Source organism: Lynx canadensis, chromosome D2 (genome assembly GCF_007474595.2).
Source record: "Lynx canadensis isolate LIC74 chromosome D2, mLynCan4.pri.v2, whole genome shotgun sequence".
NCBI lineage: Eukaryota > Metazoa > Chordata > Mammalia > Carnivora > Felidae > Lynx > Lynx canadensis.
In genome coordinates, this window is record NC_044313.2 from 41,223,748 (window position 1) to 41,247,962 (window position 24,215).

The following is a 24,215-nucleotide window of genomic DNA, read 5'->3' on the forward strand; positions in this document are numbered from 1 at the left end:
CATTCAGCAAACACAGCACACCTGCTGTGCGCAGGCAGGGGAGGTGGCAGGAAAAGAGGTCGGGGGAGCTTCCATCCTACTCCACAAGACGGCCACTAACCAGCAAAGCAAGCCACGAGGCACAGAGCAGTGGTTCTCAAATGTTAGCTAGCATCTGAGGCACCCCGAGGAAGGTCTGTGGAAATGGGACTGCTGGCTCCACTCACGGGGATTCCAGCTCGCTTGGGCGATGCCCTCGAATTTGTATTTCTAACAAGTTCCCGGATGCTGCTGGTGCTGCTGGTCCGGGGCCCATATTCTGTGAACCTCTGTGTTTTGGAAGGGTGGTGAGTGCTGTTGAAAGAAAAACAAACCCGAGCAGTTTTAAATACAGTGATGAGGACGGGCCATTCAAACAGTCTGGGAGGTGAGAAAACCAGCCAGGATGTCTGGTGGAAGCTGGCCAGCCAGAGGCAGCAGCCTGGGCATCAGCAGAGCACGTCTGATGTGGTCCTGAAGCAGCGTGGAGGGTGGGTAGGCCGGAGGGGTGAGGGACAGGGCAGATGGGAAGGAGCCTCCTGCACCCCTGTGAGGACTTTGGCTCTCACTCCTTTGTTTGTTTGTTTTAATTTTTAAAAATATTTATTTTTGAGAGAGAGAGAGAGAGAGAGCATGAGCAGGGGAAGAGCAGAGAAAGGGGAAGACACAGAATTTGAAGCAGGCTCCAGGCTCTGAGCTGCCAGCACAGAGCCCGATGCGGGGCTGGAACTCCTGAACTGCAAGATCATGACCTGAGCTGAAGTCAGACGCTTAACCCGACTGAGCCACCCAGGTGCCCTGGCTCTCACTCCTAAATGAAAGGGGGAGGGCGCATTGGAGGGCTTTGAGCTGAGGCATGATGGCATCTGACATATAGTTGAAAGGGCCACTCTGACTGCTGGCCTGAGAGGGACAAGGCGAAACCAAGGACACGTATACAAGGACTAATCCAGGCAGGAGACATGGGCGCTTTCACTATGGTGGGTGACAGTGAAAGTAATCAGGTTCTGAATCTGTTTGGAAAATAGGACTGACAAGCACTGGGTGGGGGTGTGCGAAAGCAGGGACAGTGCAGGTGACTCATGGGGTGTGGGTGAGATGTCTTGGGGACAGAGCTGTCATTAACCAAGAGCGCAGTTCAGGTTTGGGAGGTCGCGGCCCGACCACAGTTCCATTTGGACACTTCTCAGTTTGAGATGTCTATTTGTCATGAAGCCAGGGCAGGTGCTGCGTTGGATGCAGGAGTCAGGATTAGCGCTCAGTAACTAGTAGCATGGTAACTCTGACACTCACAGGCTGCCAGGCACTGCCTAGCACAGCCCAGAAGCTCTCTGCCCCAACCTTACAGGCAGCAGCACGGAACGACAGCCCTGAGGCAAGGAACCCAGCTTGGGAATGGTGTCCCTGCCCACAGTGACTGCCCTGCGCTGGGGAGGGGTGTGAGGGACCAGCAGCAGGCCCGCAGTGGCCATCAGAGCCTTGTTGCCCCAGCCCGGTTGTATGCGGCTCTCACAGTCCGCTGGAGACTTTCCTCTGACCCCCTGGAGCCAATTCTCCTGCTCTTCGGTTCCTCAGAAATCAGGTGGTAGAAGGAAAAAGAGGGGACAAATGCAGCTTCCAGAAGCCACAGGGCAGGACACTTGACATGGAGAAAATCCCAGCCTTGGGGCAAGTTGGAGGGACACAAAGCAACCTTTTTAGTCCAGCTGGAAGTGGTCACTGTTTGCTAGAATGGCCTCTCCAAATAGAAGCCCCTCGAGGCACAATCCGGTTCAGAATGAAAGGTCACTGGCCCCAGCCCAGGCTAGCAGTGGTGGAGCCCGAGATACTAGTGGACCACTTCTCCCCCGTGCTGCTTGCCCAGCTCTTCTAGGAGACTGAAGAAGAGAGTCTTATTTCCGGTTTCCCTGAATGTTGACCCACCAGGCCCAGAGTCCCTAGCTGGGCCTTTCTTGGCAGCCCTTCCAAAAGGGGAGAGAAAGGACTGTGGCTAATCTGCGCTGGGCTTCAGGTCACTAAGCCAGCAGATGGGCTGCTTGAGCATGATTCTGGTACCTTCAGCCTATCCTCGTATGTTCTGTGGGTCCACAAGCCAGGTGGAGGAGATGCCTCAGCAGGCCTGGGACCCTTTCCATGCCCCAGGCTCACAGAGGGCAGATCTGGCCTCTTCTGGGCTTAGGGGTTGGTTCACAGCATCCTTGGGCCTCCTTCCCCTGTAGTGCTTCTGGAGTCTGTGAGCTTGTAGGAGAAATAGTTCCTAGCCACAGACCCCTCTGACAGGATGGCAGGGAGCCCAGGGCCGTCTATGGGGAGAACAGAGAGGGAGGGCAGATAACTTGCCTTGGGAGAGCCCGGCACGCCAGCAGTGGTGATTTACTGGGGTGAATTCAGGACGCTAACTGTTCAGCTGCCTCTTACCACCTTGCCAGAAGTCCTCCTTCCTTCCCAGCGGCTGTGATGGGAAATGCCCCATCAACGTGGCCTGCCTGGCTTCTGTTTGTGCTAAGTAGAGCTCAGATCACAGACAGGGCCAGGAGAGAGTTTGTCATGGTTACTGTTAAGATGAGGCCAGTGGAGGGTTAGTGCCAGTGACACTGAGCGGTGCCCCAGTAACCCCAGCCACTCGCCAGGGCAGCTAACATTTATTCAGCATGTTCCTGTGTCAGGCTCTGCAATAGCCCTAGGAAACTGGTCGTGAAAACCTTTACAGGCGGGGACACTGGTCAACAGGGAGACTCAAATGCTTTGTCCAGGTCACAGAGAAGTCGGCAGGAAGCTGGGTTCTTCTGTTTGTTTGTTTGTTTGTTTGTTTATTTATGTGTTTAAATGTCATTTATTTTTGTGAAAGGGAGAGAGAGAGCACAAGCAGGGGAGGGGTAGAGAGAGAGGGAGACGCAGGATCCGAAGCAGGCTCCAGGCTCTGAGCTGTCAGCACAGAGCCTGATGCAGGGCTTGAACTCTCGAACCGTGAGGTCATGACCTGAGCCCAAGTCGGATGCTTAACCGACTGAGCCACCCAGGCACCCCAGGAAGCTGGGTTCTAACCCAGGTCTGCTAGAGCTCAGAGCACCCCCTGCTGGATGCCTGCTCTGGAAAGTAGGATGCCAAGGGGCCTCCAGGTGATCCTATGGCCAGGTTCCCTGGGTCTCGTGGCTTCGAGGTGGCCTTGGTCGTTCTTCACATCAGTCTGAGGAGACACAGAGGGGTCTCATGCTTGCTAAGTGCTATTCTTGCCAGGGATTAGTTGTATCAAAATTACATTATAGAGGGAGGCAGAGAGGCCTAGAGAGGTTTAGCAATTTGCCTTACAGCACACAGCAGAGCTGGGGGCAGAGGCAGCTGTCCCCAGGGTGAGACCATCAGTGATTCTGTCTCCCTCTCTCTCTTTCTCTCCCTGGGTAAGCATGAGAGCACCATAGCCTCTGGATCTGAGTTGTCTTGATGGGAGGGAACGGAGATCATGGGGAGGCAATCAGACTGAGGAAAGAGTCCCCGAGGTCTTGGACCCGGGGCCTGTTCGACACACAGCTCAGAACTGAGGGCCACCCCCGCTGAAGAGGTCATATGTGTCCAGGTACTTGTTTGAGAGGACAGAGCCTCAGCTTCCTGGCCTTGCCCCAAGAGGACAATTTTTTTTTTAATGTTTATTTTTGCGAGAGAGAGAGAGAGAGAGAGAGAGAGAGAGCGAGCAAGCAGGGAAGGGGCAGAGAGAGGGGGGGACAGAGGATCTGATGCAGGCTCTGCACTGACAGCTTTGGCACTGACACCCGTGAGCCAAACACCAGGGCTTGAATTTACGAACCACGAGATCATGACCTGACCCCAAAGTTGGACACTCAACCAACTGAGCCACCCAGGCACCCACCCCCCAACGGGACAATTTTAAGACTCTCTCTGAACATCCAACCCTAATAGGCCCCACAGCTAAAAATGACCCCCCGACATGGGGTGTGTTATCCTGGCTGGGGCATAATCTGGTGCCCATCTGAGTCCAGAGCCTTCTAAATGGCGGGCACTTGCAGACTTCCAGCCGTCTGGGGAATCTGTGTGGGAGTGGAAGGGATTCCCTAGAGCCTGGCAGGTCTAACCGCACAGGTAGGGGAACCAAAGCTCAGGAGGAGAAAGCAAGATGGCATCAGAGCCCACATGGCCACTGGGAGGGTCCGCCTACCCCCAGGGTAGGTGACTCTAACTGAGCCCTTGGGTCCTTCCCTTGAAGGTGGACAGTGCTGCTCAGACCCAGACGGTCCCTGGGTAGTGGGAGCCCTAGGCTTTTCTGACAGGTTTAGGGCGGGGCATTCCTTGGCTTGTGGCCCCCACCGGCATCATGAAATACCCTTCCTCCCTTCCTGTGTACTTGAACTTTGGGAAGGGAGAGCCCTGAGCCCCTCCCCAGAACCCAGGGCTAAGGAGGATGTGAGCCCCCACCCCCATACTAGTATCAGGGCCAGGACTAGGGGGCCTATGTGGCCTGCAGCACAGAATTTAAGGAGGGCAGCAAAAGCCTCAGTGATCAGGATGAACATGTTATTGTGATATTTGTAATGGAAATTAATGCAAAAAGTCCATTACATTAGTTTCTTATTGCTGCTCTAACAAATTGCCACAAACTTAGTGGCTCAAAACAACACAAATTTATCCTGTCATAATCGTGGAGGTCAGAAGTCAGAACTGAGTCTTCGCTAAAATCAAGGTTTTGGAAGGGCCTGTTCCTTCTGAGGGCTCTTGGGAGACCCTGTTCCTCGCCTGTCCACCTCCTAGAACGCTGTTCACATTCGTTGCTTGTGGCCTCATCACTCCGGTCTCTGCTTCCCTCCTTACCATCATTACCTCTTCTGTAGTCAGCCTTCCCTCTGCCTCCCTTTTAGAAAACCTACCTGGATAATCCAGTACCATCTCTCCATCCTTAATTTAATCATGTCTGCAAAATCCCTTTTATTAGGTGAGGTAACACAGTCACAGGTTCCAGGGGTTAGGATGTGGACATTTGGGGAGGGGGGAATCATTATTTCTCCTACCACGTCTACAGTAAATCTCAAAATTTCAAATGAAGACAGGATCCGGGGGATTAGGGCGAGACGCTCACAGGATCTGTGCCAAAAGCAGGGTTGCAGCCTGTCATTACTTAAAGTTTTGATAATTTGTTCATCATGGATTTTTTTTTTTTTACATTAACTTGTATTTGTTAAAACACTGCAGTGAAATGTTTACCTTGAAGTTTTTGATACCTTAAGTTTTGCGCAGGTGGGCAGTGCCTCATTTGCCTCATCCTGGTCCCCCCTTGCTTCGGAGAGCACTGGCTGTGCACTGCACACTCAGCTTTCAGATGAGCCCCCCACCCCTTCCAGCCCCAGGGCTCCCCTAAGCTCCTCCCTTACAGAATTTGGCCCACAGAACCCCGTGGGTCTCTATTCCTCCTGCCTGGTGCTGCCACCACCACCCCGCCCCCCACAGCTTTGCTTTGCACCTGCCCCCCCTGGTATATATACCAGGAGGAATATAAACGTCCCAGTCTTCAGACTTTGGAAGTATGGGCTTATGGGCTTGTGGGCTCATTTCACTGGGACAGAATCCTGCCCTGGAAAGAATGTATCTTTAAGATACGTATCTTTAACTTGTCTTAACGTAATTTAAGTCTGGATGGGAGGTCTGGCACTTACTAGCTGTGTAACCTTAGGAAAATTCTATAAACTCTCTAGACTTTAGCTGCCGCGTCTGTAAAATAGGGACATCAATACTCACCTCTCTGGGCTGCACAGGACGCCTTACTTGAAGGCCGAAGCACCAGCTCTGAAGCCAGGAGCCCAGTGTTAGATCCGAGCTCGGCGCTCCCTCCCCACCCACCCATCCACCCCCAAGCTGGGTGACCCAGACAGTTACCTGGCCTTCCTGGGTCTCCACTGCCCCATCTGGAACACATGCCTCCCAGCCTGCGGGGAATGGGAGCTCCTAAAGCGAGTCCTCGTCCCCCCTGTTGGAAGGGACCGTCATTGGGAGCTGCTGGCATTCATTCCTCCGGAGCCTAGAAGCCTAGTATCGCGGAGCGTTCGGGAAAGGGGGTGAGACGTGTGAACCCGGAGCTCTTCCCGGGGGCCGGCTTCAGGCGTGGCATTTCAGGAACTCACAAGTGCCGGGCCCTCCCTCCCTCCAGGGTCCGGGCCCGGGGCGGGCGGCGGGCAAGACGCTACCTGCGCGCGTGCCGGGCATTCCTGCCCCGCCGCGCCGCCGCACCGGGCGCGCCATGGGCCTGATGCCGGCCTCGCGGGCCTTCTCCCGGTGCTGCGCCTGCCCGCGGCCGCCCTGCCGCCTGCCCGCCTGCTGCGCGCCCGCGGCCCCAGGTAGCGCGGGACCGGGTGCGGGGAAGCGACGCCGCGGGCGAGGAGGGCGCCGCGCATGCGTCTCGGGGGCCGCGGCGGGGAGCGCGCGTGGGTCGGGGTGCCCGCGGCGGGGCGCGAGGCTGGGGGAGCGGGGCGCGTGCGTGTTCGCGGCTAGAGGCCCCTCCTATCTTGCTGCCGGGGTGGGGAGGTGGCGGCCCGGAGCCGAGCGGGGACTCTCCAAGGGTCATCCCCACCCCCGCCACTACTGAGGGGACGGAGCCTGACGGGAACCCCGGGCTACCGACTCCAAACCCAGTGCTCGCCCCCACGTTTGCCTCCCTGGGCCTCGGGAAAGCCACTGCGCGCGGCCTGGCTGCCACCGGGAGGATAGGGATCCTCTGCCCTGGGGCTGGCTCACCCTGGGCCGGACCCCGGCAAGATGATGTATGCCTCTTGCTGCCATTCTCTTTCTTGCGCTGATGTCAGCTTCTTGGTTGGTGAGGCCTGGCTAGAGCCCAGCCTGTTGGTTTCAGCCTCCAGGGCAGTTCTGAAGCTGTCAAGGCCCCAGAGCAGGGCCATGCACATGGGCACATACAGCCATGAAAGGGTGGGTTGACAGACCTTGGAGGGGAGCTGAGAGCAGGAAGGGACTTCCCCAAGTCTGAACCTCTGGAGAGAATTTAAGAACGTTTTTTCCTTGTCTCTCTTCCCCGACCTAGTCCCCCACTCCTGGTCCTGCCACCCCCAACTAGAGAGAACCCTAGAGGAGCCAAAGCCAGCCTGAGGTCTCCTCTTGGGAATCAGCTCCAGAGAGGGAAAACCAGGCCCTTTCCTGCAGAGTCCTTTGAGCTGACAGAGCCCAGGGCCCTAGGCCGGCCCTCCTGGGTCAAGAGAAGGCCACATTCACGAAGCACCTGCTTCGGTGTGCCTGCTGTGGGAAGCTCTCCCATGGCTTCTCACAGCCCCACGAAGTGGCAGGGAGACTGAGGACTGTGCCCAAGGTCATCCAGGACAGGGATCTGAGCCAACTGACTGCCCGGTCTGTGGCCTGTGACTTCCTGCTTCTTCAGGGGATTCTGGGGAGAGGGGAATGAGGGCTAGGGTTTGCCAGGGGGAGCTGGCAGGGAAGGAGGCTCGGCCCAGCTCTGAGCCTTCCGACAGGTTCATCGAGAGGAGAGGCAGCCACTGCCAGTTTCCTCTCTGGTGGCAAAGCCAGTACTTTGTGAAGAGCGTGGGCTGGGGCCTCGAGGAACCCGCACACTGGCTGGGTTTCCAGGGATCTGACAAACCTACTGGAGCTGGTTCTTGGCAAGGCTTCCCCTCCGAGATGTGCCAGGAGGGCTGAGGGAGTTCAGTGTGGCTGTTCTGAGCCCTGCCAGGTTCTTCCAGAGAGACCCTGGCAAGGGGAGTGGTGGGCAAGGAGAGTGAAGGAGGCCGGGCCCTGTAGCCGGAGTACAGGTTGCTTCCAGCAGGATAGCAGGAGAAAGGAAACCCTAGAGGGCTGGGCTGGAGTGAGCTTTCCCGCAGCGCTCCACGAAACTTCTTTCCTCAAAGGGTGGTGAGGGGGCAGCTTGCTCCTAAAGTTGGCATAGAGTCTCATGCAAAGCTCCGCACAGCCCTGCTGGTAATGTGGGGTCAGTCCCAGGCCTGGTGGTGCCTCACAGCCCCCTGCCTCGGGCAGGGCCCTCAGGGCAGCCCCTTAAAAACAGTACGATGATCCCATTTTATAGATGGAGAAACTGAGGCCCAGGAGAGGCGGCCACCTCTCTGCTCAATAGCCTAGCTGGGATGTATACCCAGACCCGTGCACATTGAGGCTCAGAATCTTTTTATGGCCTACAGTCTTGACCACCACTTGCTGCCCGTGTCTCCACTCCCACCCGTAGCCCAGTCCTGTCACCAAGCTCAGCGACTTACAGGGCCTCTGAGGCACTATCACCGTTTCCCAAAGTCCCTGAGCAACATATGAGGTCAGTGCTCCTGGGGGAGGGGGGTGGGAGGGGGGCAGCAACGGGCGTTCGGCTGGTAGGGTTTACATGTTTACAGCTCTCGGGCCGCACTAAGGCTGTCCTCTACCTAGAACAGGGTGAGGTGCAAGTGCGACAGTGACAGAAGGGTAGATGGGCAGAGGGACAGACAGAAGGATGGCGTTTGGCCCCCGGATGGGAGATGGGAGAGCCCGAAGGGCTAGAGCCCAGAGGAGGCTGAATGGGATTACCCCAGCTTTGTGGATCTCTGGAGGACGTTTTAGAATTCTGCTCCGTGTCTCTCTTCCCTGACTGTGGCCTTCGGTCCCCTGTGAGCCCAGCGAGGGGCGCCGAGTGCGAGAACTCTGGATCCTTCACTCAGTGCTCCTTGACCTCTGCCCCCAGTCCAGCACCAGCTCGGGGCTGCAGGGGGCAGGTGTCTTCACGCATCCGTGGTAGAGCGCAGGGAGAGAAGGAGCGAGAGCTCTGTGGTTATGCAGAGGTGAGGGGCTGGGACAGCTCCCACGGGAGGGCACGTCTGAGCTGTTCCCCAGCGCTAATGGGAAATTTGCACAGACTGAAGAGGAAAGAGACCTCTGGGTAGAGGTCTGCTCATGGGCCAGGCAGCAGCAAAGCAGGCAGATTTAGGACGCTCAAGTAGCGGGTGAGGCTGACAGGAAAGGAGGCAGGCACTGAGGGTGCAGTGCCAAGCTCGCCCCCTCCCCTTTCAGGGACCCTCTGCTTGTGGGCAGTTCCCCCTGCGTGTCCTCTGCCCCGCTCGTTTGAGTTTCCAGAAGTGGAGTGGCTGGGTCGTCTGGTAGTTCTGTTGTACATTTAAAAAAATGTTTTTTTATTGAGAGACAGAGGGAGACCGAGCATGAGCAGGTCTCGACCCGGGGCTCGAACCCGTGAACTGCGAGATCATGACCTGAGCCGAAGTCGGCTGCTTAATCGACTGAGCCACCCAGGCGCCCCGTGTTGTACGTTTTTTAAGGCACCTCCGTAACTGTTTTCCACAGCGACTGCACCGGTTTACATTCCCACCAACAGTGCACAAGCCTTCCAGTTTCCCCACATCCTCGCCAACACTTGGCTGTTCTCTGGGGTTTTTTTTTTTTGATAGTAGCCATCCTAACGGGTGTGAGGTGGTATCCCACTGGGGTTTGACTTGCATTTCCCTAACGACCAGTGATGCCAAATCATGATGATGTTTTCCTGTGAGTACGTTCCCTGTCTTGTTGCGTGAGCTCTGCCTCATCTGTTCTTGCTCTCTGGGTTCTGCCCAGGGTCTGAGGAAGCCTTTATAGGTTCCTCAAGCTTCCGGGCGCCTCAGGAGCGCTTTGGGCCCTGACAGTACCCCTCCTCCTCCGTCATCCCAAGCACCCTTCCCCCCCCACTCACTGAGCTGGTTAGCTGAGGGTGTGACCAGTTCCTCTCTGTGCCCAGGAATTTTTGGGCAGCGCCTGGAGGACACGGTCCACCACGAGCGGAAGTATGGCCCCCGCCTGGCCCCGCTGTTGGTGGAGCAGTGCGTGGACTTCATCCGGGAGCGTGGGCTCACTGAGGAGGGGCTCTTCCGCATGCCGGGCCAGGCCAACCTGGTGAGGGACCTCCAGGATTCCTTCGACTGTGGGGAGAAACCACTGTTTGACAGGTGAGCCGAGGGAGAACAGTACAGGCGGATCACCTGCCCGTTCCCGCTACAGGGGCTCCGCCCGGGACGCGGGCTCCAGTGGGCAGAGGCCCGCTGGCACCCACAGAGCCTGGCAGCAGGATGCTGGGTGGCATGGCTCCCCCCATGTGCTCAGTGAGTGCCCCCCGCTACCCCCATGGGCTGACCATTGGGCACAGAGTCTCTGCAGAGGCCCCCTGGGCCTCCTTTCAGGGATGGGACCCTGGCCCACCCCCAGGCCCCTTCAGTGACAGGATGGCGCAGCAGCCCCACATGGTGTCAGGTGTCAGGGGTGGGGAGCCCGTCTCCTCCACCTTCCCTGCGTCGGTGCCCGTCCGTCCTGACCCATCACTGGGCTTACCAGGTCCGGGGCTGCGCCTTGTGGATAGAGGCAACTTCACTTAGGAGCCCAAGTGTGACCTGGGGGGGGGGGGCTACTTGGAGGCCTCTTCTTCCTGACAGTGCCCCACCCATTATGGAGCAGTTTTCATAGAAAGCTCTTGGTGCATCAAGCCAACCCCGGCCTCCATGGAGCTGCCCTTTCTTCTCAGGTCCGCCCTCACAGTCAAGGCCCGCCTCTGCCCCAGGATAAGCCCATGGGTTTCTGCCAGCAGCCTTGGCCTTGGCCTTCCCAGCTCTTCTCTTGGGGCAGAGCACCCTCAGTGCCTCCAGCTTCCACCCAGACCCATCAGCGCAGCCAGACCCATCAGCCCAGCCAGGCGAGTCTGTCACTTCCCTTCTGCGGAGGTGGACTGGATGGACTGGATGCCGCCCCAGGGGAGCTCTGCCCTCAGGGAAGAAGAGATATCCAGGGGTGGAGGTGTTACCCTGTGGGCAGAGAAACTAAGGGTTATCTCTCCAGGTCACACCTAGAGTAAGGTCAGAAGCTGATTTGGACCCCAGGGCAGCCCTCCCTACCTCTGTGCCCAGCTCCCTTACCACACGCTGAGAGCCTGATCCTGGGGGAGGGAGCGGGACAGGGGACACTGCCCTAGAGGGACGCCTAGGCTCGTGGGCACCCACAGGGCTGTGGGCTGTAGGACAGTCTCCTTGGGCGCTGGGGAAGGATGCCTGGATTCAGGGCAGGCCTGTGCAGGAGGGGAGGGTGGTGAGGGGGGTTCAGGAAGAAGTACCAAGAAAAAGCCCTGAGCCTCTGTTAAAGGGAAAGGCTCTGCAGTGAGTGGGGAAGGAAGGAGAGGGTGAGGAGTGCGTTTCTAGGCAGGGAGGGAAGCAGGTGAGGCGGTCAGGTGCTGGGCCAGGCTCCTTAGACCAGGGCGGGGCAGAGGATCTGGACAGCATAGCTGCAGGGATGTGTGGGGCTGTGAACTGAGGCTGCCGCACTGGCGGGGGGCGGAGGCACGCCTCCCAGGCCCAAGAGCACTGTAAGCGGAGGGCATGGAGGGGGAGCCAGGATGGGGCTCCAGCCAGCGAGGCCTGCAGAGTAGAAGGGCTGCTCTCAGTCCACTTGCCCAGGACAGAAAAGCTTTCACCTCCCCCACTGACGGGAGACGTCACAGAGGGGCCTTGGCCACACTTCTGTTTACACTGCCCAGGTCTTCCCCAAGGGCAACCCTGCAGATCCTCCCTGCTTTCTGCCCCTCCCCCGATCCTCCTGGGGCTCTAGCTCCTGCCTTGGCCTACACTGAACCCACAGGGCTGGGGAGGGGGGGGGGGCGGAGGCAGGGAGGGCACTGAGCTCGAGCTTGGGCACCCGCTGGGGCTGTGAGCACCCAGGAAGTGGGGGGTGTTGGCAAAGGAGGTAAAGTGGCCTTGGGAGAAGGTAGTGCGGAGCATGGACAGCAGCTTTCCTGGCTAGAGGCAGGGACGGGGGCCCCTTGACCAGGCCAGACTAAGAGCCATCAGGCTTGAGGCAGAGAGGGGCCCTAGCTGTGTGGGTTTTAGGTATATATGGGGCTGTAGAACCCCAGAATCCCAAATGTCATAGCCAGAAGGGATTCTGTGAGGCCAGCCACGGACAGCCAGGGCAGGTGACACCTTAGTGGCACACAGTCGCATTCTCCTGGCCCTTGGCTCATCTTTCCTGAATGCCTGCCATGAGTTAAGATGCAGGTTCAGGGTTTAAATCCAGGGCCCTAGACAAGCAGATGAAATACCTAAGGCCCAGACCCATCCAGGAAGGCAAGCTTAGAGGAGGTGCCAAGACCGCAGTCCAGGGACTGAACCCAGAGGCCAACAGGCCCAGGGTTGCTGCCCTCCACTGGGGGCGCATCAGCCCGGGCAGCTCCAAGCTGGGAGTGGACACAAAGGGCACTGGGGTGCTGGAAATGGGGTGATGAACATAGCCCCACGCGTCTGTAATGTGAACAGGAACTCAGAGGCTGGGGGGCAGGGCCTGACCTCTGACTGCCCAGCCCCTGGGGGCCCCATCACCCACTCATCATCCACACCCTACTGGGAGCAGAGCAGCTCCCACGTTGCCCTGCAGAGGACCCTGGGGCAGCCACCAGGCCACCAGAAGGGGACCTGCGCTCCTCCCGGTTCCCTGGCTAGCAGTGTGCACACGCAAGCACACACGTGGACATGAGAGCAGAGGCTGCCCCTGGTGGTGTGGCGCAAGGTGCTGGTCACTTCTGGGGTTCCCCGGCATCCCAGGCCTCATGCATGTCCCCCTGCCCACAGCACAACAGACGTGCACACGGTGGCCTCCCTGTTGAAGCTGTACCTGCGGGAGCTCCCCGAGCCTGTGGTCCCCTTCGCCAGGTACGAGGACTTCCTCAGCTGTGCCCAGCTGCTCACCAAGGACGAGGGGGAGGTTAGTGGCTCCTGGGGACCCATCCTGGGAGGCGGGCCTGCCGGCAATTGGATGTATGGACGCAGAGCACAAACTCTGACTTTGAGTGACTTTCGTGGCACATAGATCCTGGCCTACAAACTGCTCTGTAGGATGGAGGCCCTTGAACCTCCTGCTCTGTGAAGGGGGGGTGCCCGGGGCACCCTGCTCTGTGATTGTAGGGGGGCCCGGAGCAGGTCTGTGTGTGGGAGGGGGCTCTGGATGGTGCATGTCTGGAGCATCCCATCTGTGTAGGGTCCTCTCTTCGTGCAGGCCTCCGTCTCTGGGAGGGGCAGGTACCTCCTAAAGCAGGCCGAGTTTCAGTCATGGTCCTGGGCCCCCAGTGGGGGCTCCTGCTGCGCGCGCGCGCACACACACACACACACACACACACACACACAACCTGAACGTAAGGCCACCCAGGCCAGCCACAGGGTTCAGAAACCACCAGACCTTTCATCTATTTATATCCTGCCTCCTCCCAAAAGAATTTGAGTCTGCTTCCAGGGCTGAGGGCTCCCACGCCTACCCCCAGCCTCTCCGGCAGGTGTCTAAGCCCTAAGCCTGCTTTGGCTGGGGCAGGACTTTATTTGCTCACCCTCTGGCCCTGAGGGAGATGAGGGGTCTTTATCTGGCAAATATTTGTACCTCTGTAGGTGTACTGAGCCCCGGCCCTAACGTTTCTCTTTGGCCCTGCAGAGGCATTACCCTTCACATCAATTCCCCAAAAGTAAATCTGCTTCCCCAAGAGGTCACAAGCCTGGCCTCGCTGCTCCTCCGAGGGAGATGGAGGGGGGAGTGCCTTCTGGTCACCTGGGGCTCGGCTGCATGGGCCTTGGCTGGAGGTCTGGACTCTGATTTCTGCCCCCACTCCCAGCCCACCCTCCTCCTCTTTCCCCAGCCCTCCCTCCCTTGAGCAGGAGAAGGGCCTGGGGTCTCAGTGCTGGCCTTTGAAGTGTTGTTTTTCTCTTTCAATCCCAAGGGGACTCTGGAGTTGGCTAAACAAGTGAGCAGCCTTCCCCTGGCCAATTACAACCTGCTCAGATATATCTGCAAGTAAGTGACCAGGGTCAGGGGCTTCAGTGCCCTGCACAGAGGGGGCTGGGTCATTCTCCCACCCAGGTGCTGATGGAGGCAGTGAGGGGTAGATAAACATAGCCCCTGCACTCACGGAGCTTACAGTCCCTGTGGGAGCAGGTGGTGGTATAGTCTCCCCAGTGAGGGGATGCACCTCTGTCCCTTCACCCTTCTCTGGGTGCCTCTTGCCATCCCCTCCCCCAGGGGTCTGCCTCCTGAGCACAACCGGGGCCCAGGTGCCTGGAGAGGGCGTGCAAGGTGGCCTTCACTTAGCCCCATGCCTGAGGGGTCTGGGCCTTCTTGGGCATCTGCCCTCCCGCTCCAGGTGGGAGAGTCGTCCCTCTGGCCCCTCCCAGACCCCTGAGAGAGGGAAGCTCCTCCCCCTTCTGAGCTTGGCAGGGGTAGCTGGCCATGCCCAGCAGCTGTGGACACTCATGGACATGGCTGGGCTGGGGGGCCGGGCAGCTCCCAGCAGATCTGGCATCAGGTTTTGCTTTTCTGCCACCTGCCTCTTCCTTACTGTACAGGTTTCTGGATGAAGTTCAGTCCCACTCAAATGTTAACAAGATGAGTGTCCAGAACCTGGCAACCGTTTTTGGACCTAACATACTCCGGCCACAGCTGGAAGACCCGGTAACCATCATGGAAGGTAACGGTGGAGGCATGCATGGCGGTGCTGGGTGCTGCCCGGCCTAGGGCCGGGCCAGTGGAAGGGGGCTCCATTCCGGGGGAACTGGAAGGAGCCTCTAGAACACCTCACCTCCCTCTGACCTCTGACCCCATGGGATCCAGCTATAAAAGGAAAAGGAACTTTGCCCTGCGGATGGGGTCACTGAGTGCAATGGAGAATGACAGGAGGGCCTGGGGGGGGAGTGGGTGGGATGGAAGAGGTCAGCGCCCTTGCCCTTGAATACACACAGATGTTTTTGCTTTCCTTAAGTAATTTTTTATTAAGTAGTTGTCACAGGCTCCTGGATGTCAGGATATTATATATATATTATATCAATATTATATATTAATATATATTATAATATATTTATTACTTATATTTATAAATTATATATATTATATATAAAAGTTATATATTATATATATTATGTATCATATATTTATTACATTATATATTATATTACATTATATATTATATATTACGTTATATATTTATATATATTTATATTATATTATATTTAATATATAATATATATTGTATATTAATATATATTACTATTATATAACAATAATATGAAAACTAGCAGTAGCCACTGCTTTCAATATGCAAGGGCCCCTACTAAGTGCCTTACTCGTATCACTTCATTTTAATCTTTACAAGCAGCTCATGTGTGGTTATGGCACCCATTTTACACATGAGTAAACTGAGGTCAGGAGGGGCAAGGTGACTCTCTGTCAGCTAGATTTACTAAAGGGCACAGGTACAGGCTGACCCAGAAACAGAGCCCAGGCTCGGAGGCCCCGTGGAAGACTGTCTCAGAGGGGTCAGTGTGGGAGTCCTCGCAGACAGGAGACCCACAGCCAGTCCCGGCTAAGGTGTGCAGAGGCTGGCCAGGTCTCACGCAGGACAAAGCCTGGGGCTGCCACCGCTGGCCCCTGGCAAACTGAGGGCAGAGTTGCTATTCCTTGCTGAGCAGACCTATCTGGAGCTCTCTGTCCCCCCAAGCCAAGGTTGTGACTCTTGGGGTGGCACTCTCGCTCAGATCCCCCCTTGGCCTGCCTGGCTTGGTCTCTCACCCCAGGCCCCCAGTTTCTCAGCCTGCCAGGTTGAACAGATGCCCAACAGCAAACCCGGAGTTCCTGCCTCACCCAGTTTTCTGGCCTAAGAGTTCCTTTATTTTTTCCAGGATTCTTAGTTGCCTCTAGTGGGAGTGTCCACCCAAGGACCCCTCCTTCCTTATCACCTCGAAACCTTCCCAGTCTCTGGTCTTTGTTTGGTGGAGGGTAACAGCAGGGACCAAGGCAAGCGGATAGGTACCACGGTCCCATTGTACTGCCCCCATTTTGTCGCTTTCTCCCCGACCCCCAGGCTCAGGAATACAGGCTCCCCAGGCTGCATCTTAGGGGCTGTGGCCTGGAGAGGAGGTATTGTGTGCATGATTGTGTGTACGTGTGCGTGAGGGGGGTATTGTGTGTGTTGGGGGCTGCATACGTTTATATGTGTATATATGGAATTGTGTGTTACGACCGTCAGCATGTGGGACTGTATGTGTGCCCACATGCACCTATAAGACATTTCTGTCCCTGTCCCAGGGCCCCCCAGAATGTGGACAGTCAGGCACAGCCATCATCAGCAGTCCAGGGGAGTGACCTGGGACAACCTAGAAGGCTGTGATGTCTAGGTTGTGATTTCTAGGGCCTGCCTGCCACTGGCTCGCCCTGCAGCCTCAGCAGGTATCGTGCCTGCTTCTTCCCCGCACGCCGCGGGCTGGAGTGGGCTGGAGGCACGGTGCCCCTCTGTGTCCAAGGAAGGGGATTCGTGGGTGGGTCCTTCTGCTCGTGCTGGATTTGGAGGGTTTGGTGGCTGTCCTTTCCTTCGGGGAGGCAGATGGCAGGCCTTGCTGAGCTCTCTGGAGGAGCAGCCTGGTTCTGGACTGCAGATACCCTGCGTCAGGTCTGGTCTAGAGACCCTGGACTGGAGACATCCATGGCCAGGCTTTCTCACTCCCTCTTCCTGGCAGGCACGTCCCTGGTCCAGCACCTGATGACCGTCCTGATCCGCAAACACAGCCAACTCTTCACCTCGAGGGCCGAGGAGGGGCCGGCCTCCCCACGGGGGGGCCCACCGTGCACAGTGGCGTGGGGCTCCGAGGAGGTCCCAAGGGACAGCCAGCCAGAGCCCGGCAGCCCCGGCACCCCCGGCCTGCCATCACACAGGACCTCTTCTCTGGACGGGGCCACTGTGGCGGCGCTGTCTAGAACCTCCCCCATGGGTCCAGGTGGCCGAGGCAGCCCCACCACTGCCGCCAGCCCCGGGAAGAAGGTGCAGACTCTGCCCAACTGGAAATCTTCCTTCTGGCAGCCGGGGGCCCGGTCAGGGAGCCCGAAGGTGGGCAGCTCCTCCCTGGAGGTGCCCATCATCTCCTCCGGAGGGAACTGGCTCATGAACGGGCTGTCCTCCCTGCGCGGCCACCGCCGGGCTTCCTCGGGAGAACGGCTCAAGGACTCTGGCTCTGCGCAGAGACTCTCCACCTACGACAACGTGCCCCCGCCCAGCGGCCTCTTTCCCAGCACTCCCAGTGTGGCCAGCACAGCGTGGTCGGGGGCCTCCTCCTGCGAGGCGTCGGCGGGGGGCTCGCTCAGCAGCTGCACAGCCTGCCGGGCCAGCGACTCGTCCGCCTGCAGCTCCCTGCCCACCGAGGGGGGCCTCGAACCCTCCCCTTTCCCCAGCAGCAGCGAGGACCGCAGATCCCCGGACCTGGGCCGCGGCCCAGACGAGGTGGGCACCTGCATCAGCAGCAGCGAGCCCAGTGACCCAGGCAGCCCCAGCCAGGACTATGCCCGCTGCTCCGAGGCTCTCCAGGGCCTGGTCACAGAGCTCAGGGCGGAGCTGTGCCGGCAGAGGACTGAGTACGAGATGAGTATGAAAAGGTAAAGGGCTGCAGCCGCTGGGTGAGTGTGAGGCCGCCCCCCCACTCCCACCCCCCGGGGGCCCGGCGGAGCCCTTGCGGCCAGCAGCCCACGGGGCACAGGCCCTGGGCAGTTGGCCTCTGGTCATGGCCTCTGGCACTGAGAGCAAGCCACCAGGAGGCAGGGCTCAGAGCACCCAGCCCCTGGGAGCCACCTTGCTGGGAGAATGCCCCCAGGATGGGGTTGGGAATGGAGGGGTGGGCTCCTATGTCTGGGAAAGCTCAGGAACTCTGGGGCCTGGCATGCAGTCAGAGCTCCATAAATGCCTGCTGGATGAGTGAGTGAGTCAGAAGCTCAGCCTTAGCTGCTCAGAGCACCTTTAATGGAGGGGCTCAGCATGGGGGTCCCTCCGTGGCCCTCAGGGAGGAGGTGGGCACCCTGAGGTGTGCAAGGGCCCAAGGAAGCGCCCTGGGCTGCCCATCGATGCTGGCCCTGGGCCAGCTAGCCTGGCTGGCTGACCTGGTCGGGCCCAATATGGAAACGCCTTCTGGGACTGTAATCCAATTTTCTATGAGGAGGGAGCTGGCTGTGCTAAGCGTTGCCCTCCTACCTGCCCTGGTCACAGGAGGATGCCTTGTGCCCCATTCTGAGCCCTGCAGGTTTGTTCACTGATGGTCCTGGTGTGATCCTTCCCCCTCCCCTGTGAGGAGGGGTTTTCCAGCTCTGAGGCGCCAGGTTCTCCACCCAAGGTCAGGAGCAGTCTTGCACTGACAGCATGCAGTGCTTCTCCCAGCCTCTCCGGCTCCCTAGCCCCAGATGTCTGACCTGTAAATCAGGTCCCACCCACTAGCAGGTGTCTGTGTGTTCTGAGGTCTTCCTTTCTCCATCAGAGACAGTGGGGGGTGGAAGGGAATCCTGCTTCTGACTCTGAGCCTGGGATTTCTACAGGGAGCGTCAATGGCAGCATCGGCCCTTCTGCTCTGCAGGAGGTCAGGGAGGGTCACAGCGGGCGACGTGTGAGCTAGGAGTTGAAGGACCAATAGGATTGGGCTGAGCCAGGAGGAGAAAGGACACAACAGGAGTAAACTGTGAGGTATACAACGGGGGCAGGGGGAGATACCCCACACACGGGAGCGCTGGGCTGGGACTTACCAGGCAGAGGTAACAATGGAACGCCCCGCAGATACAGAGGAGGAGGATTACAGCTGAAGATGAGCTCGCAGACAAAAACTACAGAATACATGGCAAGTGTGAGGACAGCCTCAGAGGGCGTCAGAGTCCACTTTTCACTTCCTCAGCTGTTTGTGGAGCCAGCTTGAGCTTCTAGTTCTTTTACCTTCTCAGAAGCTTAGGTTTCTCAGGGGGACAATGCTGTGCTTCGTGGAGGGCTCTGGGTGAGACTGCCTGGGGTCGGGCCCCTGCCCGCTGGGTATTGGCCGAGCATCCCAGGTGGGCTGTCTGACCCCGGTGTGTATTGGCTGAATGTCTGTCTGGCTGGCTCTCTGGGCTTGATGACATCACCCCTTTGGCATGAGGATTAAGTGCCAGCGGATGGGAGTCCTCAGCACAGGGCCCGGTGCAGCCAGAGTGCTCAGGAAGCTTTCACTGCTCACGCCTTCTCCTGCTTGGTGGGTGGGAGGCTCTCAGAAGCAAGGGGGCAGCAGCGGCAGCCCTTGTAGTACTCTCGCCAGCAGAGTGGTCTGTGCTGTCGCCCTGGGCCGAGGGGTGGTCTAGGGAGAGGAGGATCTCTCTGAGCACGGGAAAGAATAGAGCCCCAGCCAGCAGATCTTTACATATGGAGTCTGCACTGGGTCTGGTCTGGGGAGTTGGGGGAAACCAGCTTTCAGCCCTGCTTTCCGGGACTCAGAACACCTCCCCTGTACCAATTCTTACATTCCCAAAAGAGAATTCATTGAGTGGCTGTGATGTGCAGACACTGTACTAGATGTTGGGGACAGAGCCAAGACCAAAACCGATCAAAACCTCTGTCCTTATTTTTATTTGGTGCTGTGTGTGTTGGGGGTGAGGGGGAGCGACCATGAACGAGATAGATTTTTAAAATATCTATGGTATGTGAGGGGCACCTGGCTGGCTCAGTTACACATCCGACTTTGGCTCAGGTCATGATCTCGCGGTTCGTGAGTTCGAGTCCCGTGTCGGGTTCTGTGCTGACAGCTCAGAGCCTGGAGCCTGCTTCAGATTCTGTGTCTCCCTCTCGCTCTGCCCCTCCTCCACTCGTGCTCGGTCTCTGGCTCTCTCTCTAAAATAAACAAACATAAAAAAATTTTTTTTTAATCTATGGTATGTTAGAAGGTCAGATAAAGGAGGAGAACTAGCAGGGTGGAGGGCAGGGGAGCATGGGAAGAGAGAGCTGGAAGGCTGTGCTGGGACAGAGGGAAGGCCAGGGGTTGCAGTGGGGAGAGGTAGGTGGAGGAAAGGGTCGGGCAAGTGGAGTGGGAGAAAGGGGGGTGGAAAGCAGAGTGTGGGGCTCCAGGCCAGACGTGTGCATGTCATGGACCTGACGGGCAGCAGTTGAGGTGGAGAAAAGCACCAGATTCTGAACGTGTTTGGAAGGCTTGCTAACTGGTCAGATGTGGGGGTGAAAGAAAGAACGGACTTAGGGGACATTTTTGTCTTGGTGTAATAAATGGAAGGGGGGTGTTCAGTGTGTGGGACACCAGGGCCACGGAAGTGGTTTGGAGAAGAAGGGTCAGGAGCCAACTGTGGACCCGCTGAGGTGCGGTGCTTACCAAGTTTCTGAGTGCAGTCGAGGCACACAGAGGCTGAGAGGTCGTCAGCATGTAGATGCAGCCTCGGGTCTGGAGACTGGATGAGGTCACACGATGAGCCACACAGAGAGGAAACAGGAGGCCCAGGCCCAAGCTTGAGAGCACCCGATCGGGGAGGAGGAGCCAGCCAAGAGGGGGCTGGAGCCCGAGGAGAAGCAGTGAGGAGTCTGGGGGGGCCTGCTGCCACCTGCCATGGGGATTCTTCTCATAGCGTGTCCTGTGCTCCCCAGATGGGCTGGGCTGCAGGGAGGTTTCCTGCCTTCTTCATGCTTTGTGTTCGTTGATTGAGGGTGGAGGCCTGGGCCTGGGCCTGGATGCGGTGGCAATGGATTCTTACTCCTATTACCCCATGTCACAGGTGTTGCGCTGTGCACTCGTGGCCTTCTGTGTTCATTGTAGCTGTAGCTCCTGGAGGAAGGGTTGTCCCTGACAGTTTTTCAGAAAAGACACCAGGACCCGGTAGTTTGTGTTCTGCCCACAGTCACGTGCCTCATAAGCAGCCAGGCTGGGGCTCAAACTCCAGTGTTTTGGTTCTCAGGGGCTGGGCTTAGCATGCCCCACAGGCCTTACGGGAAGTAGGCATCTGGCTGAAAAGATGGATGTGCCGACCTCTGTTCTGTGCGGTGTCAACATCCACAGAAGCATGTCTGCCACGGCATCAAGGAACGCTGATGTGGCCTCCTGGGGAGGATCCAGAGACTTATCGCTGAGGGTGAGGCATTCGAGCTGGGGCGTGAAGGACAAGTAGGAATGGAGGGCACAACCCAAATGGGGTTTCCAGTGAGTCGCCGTGTCTGGCTGGGGCCTGCGGGGGGGCCATGGGAGGTGGGGCAGCTGGAGGGAGGCTGGGGTCCAAGGCGGCTCCCAGAAGAGCAAAGGCGAGGGGCCAGTTTCCTACTTCCGTCTCCATCTGGGGACCAGTCCTGCCTTCTGCCAGCCAGCAGTCCATTCCTCAGCAGACAGTTGGCTGGGCTGGAGGGCAAGTGGATTTTATATTTTAGCAAGGACTCAGGCTCCCAGCCTCGAGTGCCAAAGGGCCAAATGCTCATGCTGGCCTTTCTGGGTCACAGGCGTAGGGGAGGTCCCCCGGGGGGTGAAGTACCAGGGTCCCGGGAGGAGCTGCCGAGGCCTGTGGGGCCTGCTGCAGAGCCAGCTCTGAGCCCGCATGCGTCTTCCCATCCCTGGGCCGCCTGACCGGCTCCTTCGGAAGGAGTGCACGCAGGCACGTGTTCACTGACACCCAGCCATCAGTCTAAAACAGTGTCTTTCTTCTTGATTTTAAAGACTCGAAGAAGGTAGTGCCACTCTGAGGAAGCGAATGTCGCAGCTGGAAGAAGAACTGGACCAGGAAAAGAAAAAGTACACGATGCTGGAAATAAAGCTGAGGAACTCGGAGCGGGCCCGGGAAGATGCGGAGAAGAGGAACCAGCTGCTGCAGAAGGAAATGGAGGAGTTCTTCTCAACCCTGGGAAGCCTGACCGTTGGGGCAAAAGGGGACAAGGCCCCCAAGTGAGGGAGGGGGAAGAGCTCCCTTCTGCAGCGGTGCTCGCCCGCCCCTGAGCAGAGACGGCCGCCGGCCTCGTGAGGAGCCACGAGGCCCTGCAGCTTGGACCTGGGCCTCAGTGGTGCCAGGAGCTCCAGAGCCAGCTGGAGGGAGGAGTGCTGACACCCCCAGGGGGACTGTCGGGAGCCCAAGCCCCACGTGGGATCTGGATGCTGCTCCGGCGGTGCGGGGCCTGGCAGGTGTCAGAGGCGGCAGCCCCGTGACCCACCGAAACAGATGGCACCTGGGGTCTGAGCAGCCCACAGGGAACATTTTGCATTCTTTATTAAATCTGCTGTCCTAGCATGACGTCTGGATGCCTGACTCCTTCTTTATGGTCATGCAGAATTGGGGGTTGGGGTTACCAAGTTGCTCGTTGGAGGTCCCCAGGGTGTCCCACGGGCTTCGGAAGTGGGATGTGAAGCTCCCTGAGGAACACCCGGTGCTGTCACAGTCACGGAAGCTGTTCTTATGCAAATCTGTGTTTTGCTGCATCCTCCCCGTGCCCAGAGCAGGACAGTTTTTCTCAGGCCTTCTGCCTCTGAGCCACCTGGGCCTCTGCAGCTGGCATCTGGCCTAGAATTCCTCTCTGGCCTTCCATCGTAACCTGCTTGCCTTCGCTTGGCCCCGGCTCTGCTCCAGGGCCAGGGTCCAGGAGTCCGAGCTCAGCGTGGGCGATATACACCTCACTTCCACCCCAGGCCCGTGCAGGGGAACAAGGCATGTGTCTGAAGGTGACACGGTGATGGGAAGTGCCCATCCTCTGTCCTCTCTGTCCTCCACAGCCTCAGTCTATGTCCCGTTTCCCTTCACACTCCCCTCTAGCTAGTGCTAATTCCTCTCCCCTGCCCATTCACCCTCCTCCAGCTCATCCTCAGACTTTAAGTCTCCATTAGGGCAGATCCCTCCAGAAAACTTTTCCCTGGCCACCACCACACGTGGGGTAGGTCTGGGCCAGAGCTCCTGGAGATGGGGCTTAGGGAGGAGAGGACTGGCCTCTGGGGGCTAGCAATGTCAGTGACCCTTCGCTGGCTCCTGTGCAGTGTCCTTACATATTGCCTCTTGCCACCCTACACACCAGAGTGCCCCAATTTATGACCCCTATCTCTGGAAAAGTCTCTCAGGGCCAACCACCCATCTACCTAGAGTCAGGTATAAACTATTGCACGGAGGCTCTAAATGCCAGGGTCTTGGTGTTCCCAAGAAGAGCTCACTTCATACCATGAGATGCAAGCCCACAGGCCCAAGTTAGCTGGTAATTCCTACCGTGGTGAGGCAGGTTGACCACAGGCCTGCTGGGCTGCCCAGGGCCTCACCAGCCAGGAAGCCAGGTGCCTGCCAAGGGCACTCAGCAGCATCGGTAGTCAACGAGTTCTCTTGGGGGGGCGGGACGCCTGGGTGGCTCAGTCAAGCATCTGACTCTTGGTTTTGGCTCAGGTCATGATCTCGTGGTTTCCTGGGTTTGAGCCCCGCGTCAGGCTCTGCACTGACAGTGTGGAGCCTGCTTGGGATTCTCTGTCTCCCTCTCTCTCTGCCCCACTGGCACTCACACTGTCTCTGTCTCTCCAGAGACATAAATACATAAACTTTTAAAAAAGTCCTCTTGAGGAACTCTGAGGAGGGCAGGGGGGAGGGGGCAGTCAGTGGATAGCAACATCCGTATCTATTTTCAGGCAATCTACAGCAGATGATCGGGTGACCAGCTTCCCAAGAAGGTAAAATATTGCTCTCCTCCCTATTCAAGGAGAAAAAAGAAACTGAAGTGATTCCTCAACAAGATAGGAATTGGCCCCATGCTCGGGAAACTGAAGCTAAGAAGAAGATAGGTGAGAACACCAGTGTATTCTTAGGGTTCTGGGTTCCCTCGCCACAGTTCCTGGAATTCTGCCAACTTTGACTTGAAGAGAAAAACACCACCAGGCTATCAAAGGAGCAGGAAAGACAAAAAGGGCTTCACATGATGAAAAGGGAGGTTGTCTGTCTTCTCTTAACCATTCCTACTGGCAAAGGCTCAGCTTCCGGCCAAGTCCTGGCCAAAAACAGCTCATGAACCCCATCTGCCACCTGCTGGCAAAACTAGGATCTGCAGGTGCAATTTTTCTCTGAGAATTAGTTGGCAACATTCAGTAGTTCTGCCCTCCCATTTCCGTTGAGCCAGCACTCCCCATTGTGTCTGTAAAACACAGGGACTTCTGCCTGTAAAGTAGGCCAAGCACCAAGGCTGTGAGGGGCTTTAGCCTCTAGTACCCTGTCCCTGTCCACTTAGGTTCTCCCCAAATGAGTTACATTTACAGAACCTATTCTCAAATGTGGATTCAAATTGTACCTATTATTGTAATGACATCATTTAATATTAAGCAAACCGACAAATTATGAATGCGAAAAGATAGAACATTAATGTTTTGAAAACCTTTGATTTTTTAAATTATTTAGAAAGAATAAAGGCAAGTTGCTAACAAAAT

At 57.4% G+C, this 24,215-nt stretch overlaps 1 protein-coding gene across 5 annotated transcripts in view; it reads left to right on the top strand.

Annotated features, from left to right (window-relative positions):
* The window catches only part of ARHGAP22 (Rho GTPase activating protein 22), a 175,238-nt gene extending 153,176 nt beyond the window's left edge, over positions 1-22,062 (top strand). For 4 of the 5 annotated variants that reach the window (XM_030335616.1, XM_030335612.1, XM_030335614.1 and 1 more), the window contains 6 exons: positions 9,749-9,956; positions 12,615-12,747; positions 13,748-13,821; positions 14,370-14,491; positions 16,533-17,442; positions 21,495-22,062. In XM_030335616.1, the coding sequence (XP_030191476.1) occupies positions 9,749-9,956; positions 12,615-12,747; positions 13,748-13,821; positions 14,370-14,491; positions 16,533-17,442; positions 21,495-21,723 (1,676 nt within the window). In that variant the 3' untranslated portion in view covers positions 21,724-22,062. The remainder of the gene's footprint in view (positions 1-9,748; positions 9,957-12,614; positions 12,748-13,747; positions 13,822-14,369; positions 14,492-16,532; positions 17,443-21,494) is intronic. The other variant, XM_030335617.1, reaches the window with a different exon arrangement.
* Positions 22,063-24,215: the final 2,153 nt, after the last annotated feature.